Source organism: Thalia democratica, chromosome 4, assembly GCF_965202585.1.
Source record: "Thalia democratica chromosome 4, ktThaDemo2.hap1.1, whole genome shotgun sequence".
Lineage (NCBI taxonomy): Eukaryota > Metazoa > Chordata > Thaliacea > Salpida > Salpidae > Thalia > Thalia democratica.
This window is the reverse complement of record NC_139168.1, coordinates 28,700,432-28,703,575: the sequence shown is the minus strand read 5'-3', so window position 1 is coordinate 28,703,575 and position 3,144 is coordinate 28,700,432. Positions and strand designations below refer to the sequence as shown.

At 28.4% G+C, this 3,144-nt stretch overlaps 1 protein-coding gene across 1 annotated transcript; it reads left to right on the top strand.

Annotated features, from left to right (window-relative positions):
* The first annotated feature begins 1,074 nt into the window (after nucleotides 1–1,074).
* LOC145833206 (uncharacterized) lies at nucleotides 1,075–2,659 on the top strand. Its single transcript, XM_082940402.1, has 4 exons — nucleotides 1,075–1,118; nucleotides 1,476–1,636; nucleotides 2,204–2,348; nucleotides 2,599–2,659. The coding sequence occupies exons 1-4, from the start codon at nucleotides 1,075–1,077 to the stop codon at nucleotides 2,657–2,659; spliced, it is 411 nt and encodes a 136-aa protein (XP_082796528.1).
* The last annotated feature ends 485 nt before the right edge of the window (nucleotides 2,660–3,144 follow it).

Sequence of the window (3,144 nt, the reverse complement as noted above, 5' to 3'; positions counted from 1 at the left end):
TACTCAAGAACAAAACCAGTAAGTCAAATTATTCTAATTTGTGTTATATTATTTAAATTTTAATTAAAGTTTTACAATAGCACTAAATGCTTTGTTTGTGTAAGCCGAAAGTTTTATAAACCGTTTTAAGAAACAAAAAAACTAAATTGCTTATCGAAAAATATTCAGTGATAATTAAATAAAATGAAAATTAAAACAAAACTAAGCTAAGAAATTAACTTAGAAAAAATATCAACAGTACTGCTATTTTTAAAAGTGTTTATATGTTTTAAGTGGTTTAAGTTTAGCTGACTATTTAAACATGTATTTAAGTTTTAAAGTATTGAATTAACTATAACATTTTAATTTTGATTTTAGACGATGTTTGTGTTCAAATTAAACCCACTTGGAGACCCACTTTATAATGATTTTGCGAAACTGTATGGTGAATGGATGATAAGTTTTTACATTTTTCCAGGAGGTCGTGTAAATTGTAGACAAAAAATACGTATTAGTTACGATCACCTTCACGCACCACCTTTAAGTTTTAGTCAATGTTTTGGGGAAGTAACTGCTCTGAACAACATTAAGCGAACAAGTTCTCAACTTGGACAGTATACTTCAAGTAGGGGTCATTTTGGTTTTTTTGTTGGAGAAAATAAATTCAGAGAAGACATTTTACACAAAGTAATAAAAACTCCATACAGATTTAAAAATTACTCAGCTGCTCATTGTTATAAACATTTTGAATGTCCTACTAAAGAAGAAGTTAATTTAAGTTTAAAAACAAGTAGAGTTGATCAGTTTTGTAAAGTTATCCGATTCTTTAGCTTTTTATTATTCGATGAAATTACTTTAACAGAAGTTTTTGGTGTTGATAATGATCTTATTTACTTTAACAATTCTAATTTACTTAACTATATACGTATTTCAAGCTTTTACAACTATGAGCGTTTTCAACACATTGATGAAAGATATCTGAAAACTTCTGGATTTATCAATAAGTTTTATACAATATGCTACAATAACGCACTAAAGTGCTCTTGGTATTTTATTTGTGACTACAATAAAGACGAAATCATTGAAATTGAAAAAATGTGCGATTTTAAATTTGATTGTCAAGATCAGTCTGACAAAAGGTATTGTTCAAGTAAGACACATTTTAACTGCATCACAGGATTTCCAGTTTCAGTTAGCAGAACAAAAGTTAATGATAACCAAATAGACTGTTCTGATAGGTCAGATGAATGTAAGGATAACCCAATAAGTTCAGCAGAAGAAATAATTAAAAACCCAACTTTACGAAAGTATATATGGTTTTCTACTGTAGCAATATTTTTTCTGAATATTGTTGCTTTAATAAAGTGCTATGCAGAAATAAAAAACCTGGACAAAATGCGTTTGGTTAATTTTTACAATCTTGTATTTGTTATCAATTTATCATTTTCCGATATAATTTTTGGCTTTGTTTTGGCTACGTTAGCATTTTATTCAAGCAAATTTTCAGGTAAATATTGTTTAAATGATCTAGAATGGCGTTCCAGTTTACCTTGTAATGTTATAGGAATTCTCACTATAGTTTCATCTCAAACATCCTTAAATTTATTGGCATTGATGACTGGGTTTCGACTGTTTACAGTTTATAAACCATTTAATAGTTTAGACAACTATAAAAACAAAGTTATTTTTTTGTTAAGTGTTTGCTGGTTTATACCAATACTGTTATCAATTACACCAATAGTTTTACAAAAACAATTCATGCAAAGTATGCTTATTTCAAGCAACATGTTTCTAAAAAATAAAAGTGTCGATTCAATAGTGAATTTTGCTGATTCGAGTCAAAATAATCAAATGAAAGATAATCCAAGTTTTAGTATTCCACTGTTAAAAAATAAAAAAAATGCTGAACATTTTAAAAATTGGTTTATGAATAAAGATGAAATGAAAAAACAGTACCCAAACACAAGTATCATTGTAAAAAATACTTTTGGTTTTTACAGTTCATCATCAGTTTGCCTACCTGATTTTTATTCAAAATCTTTATTAGCTAGAAAATTTTCTGTTGTTTTAATGAGTTTTAACTTGCTTTTAATAATTTTAATATCAGTAGGATATTTGTTACTATTTTTAGAAATAAGATCATCAAAAGTAAACAACCGTTCTAGGAACAAATCAAAAAATGAAAGGAAATTTATGATAAGAGTGTTTTTGATTGTGGTTACAGATATAGTCTGTTGGTTGCCAATAATTGCATTTACTTACGCCAGTTATTCTGGATGGATGATTCCTGACATTGTTCACCCCCTATCTTCTATTGTGCTTCTGCCAATCAATAGTTTTATAAACCCATTTTTATACTCAAGAGTTGAGTTAGTTATGTATGAACTAATAAAAAAATATGTGCAGAAGTGTTATGAAAGGTTAAATGTCAGAAAAGTAAGAGCGTCACTTTTGCGCGGAGCATCACTATTGTACGAAGCGACACTTTTGGAAGAACCAAAAATTTTGCACGAAACGTCACTAGTTTAATCAAAAAAATCTAGTATAAAAACTTGTTAACAAACTGTTTATTAATTTATTGCAAATAAAACATTTTTGAAAAAAAAAACTATTAACTAGAACAGTTAAAGCTAATGCGAAAATGACGCTTCGTAGAAAAGTGAAGCTGGTGCAAAAATGACTCCGTGCTTTTGTGACCTGTTCCCGTTACAAATGACTTATGATGTACAAGTGAAACATATCATTTAAGTTTGTTTTAAAACTTTACTGATTTAAAACAGTAAAATCGCATAACAACTAAATCAAAATAAAAGTTCTATATAAGGCTACTTAGCCTTTTCTTAACACCACAAAGTGTTAAAATTAAAAACTAAAAACCTTGCAATAGTAATAACTGTTAGTTTTATACGCTAGTTGTTCTGCATTTAAGGCTCTTAATATAGTACACTCTTTGTTCTCTATTGTGCTTTAACCAGTTACTATTTTTGTTATCCCATGTTTACAATCAAGAGTAGATACAGTTATGTATGAACGTACAAAAAAATATGTACAGAAGTTAAAAAAATATTGCAGAAATGCACAAGCTTCATTTTTACACGGATTGTCACTTTTAAACGAAGCGACACTTCTACACGAACCGACACTTCTACACTTTAGCCTAATCAA

Excerpts from the sequence above, each read along its gene's own strand:
- LOC145833206 (XM_082940402.1), top strand. The coding sequence starts at position 1,075 with ATGTGCGATTTTAAATTTGATTGTCAAGATCAGTCTGACAAAAG. Across the intron at positions 1,119-1,475 it reads CAAGATCAGTCTGACAAAAG|CAAATTTTCAGGTAAATATT; the intron begins GTATTGTTCAAG and ends ATTTTATTCAAG. Across the intron at positions 2,349-2,598 it reads TTTTTATACTCAAGAGTTGA|AACAGTTAAAGCTAATGCGA; the intron begins GTTAGTTATGTA and ends ACTATTAACTAG.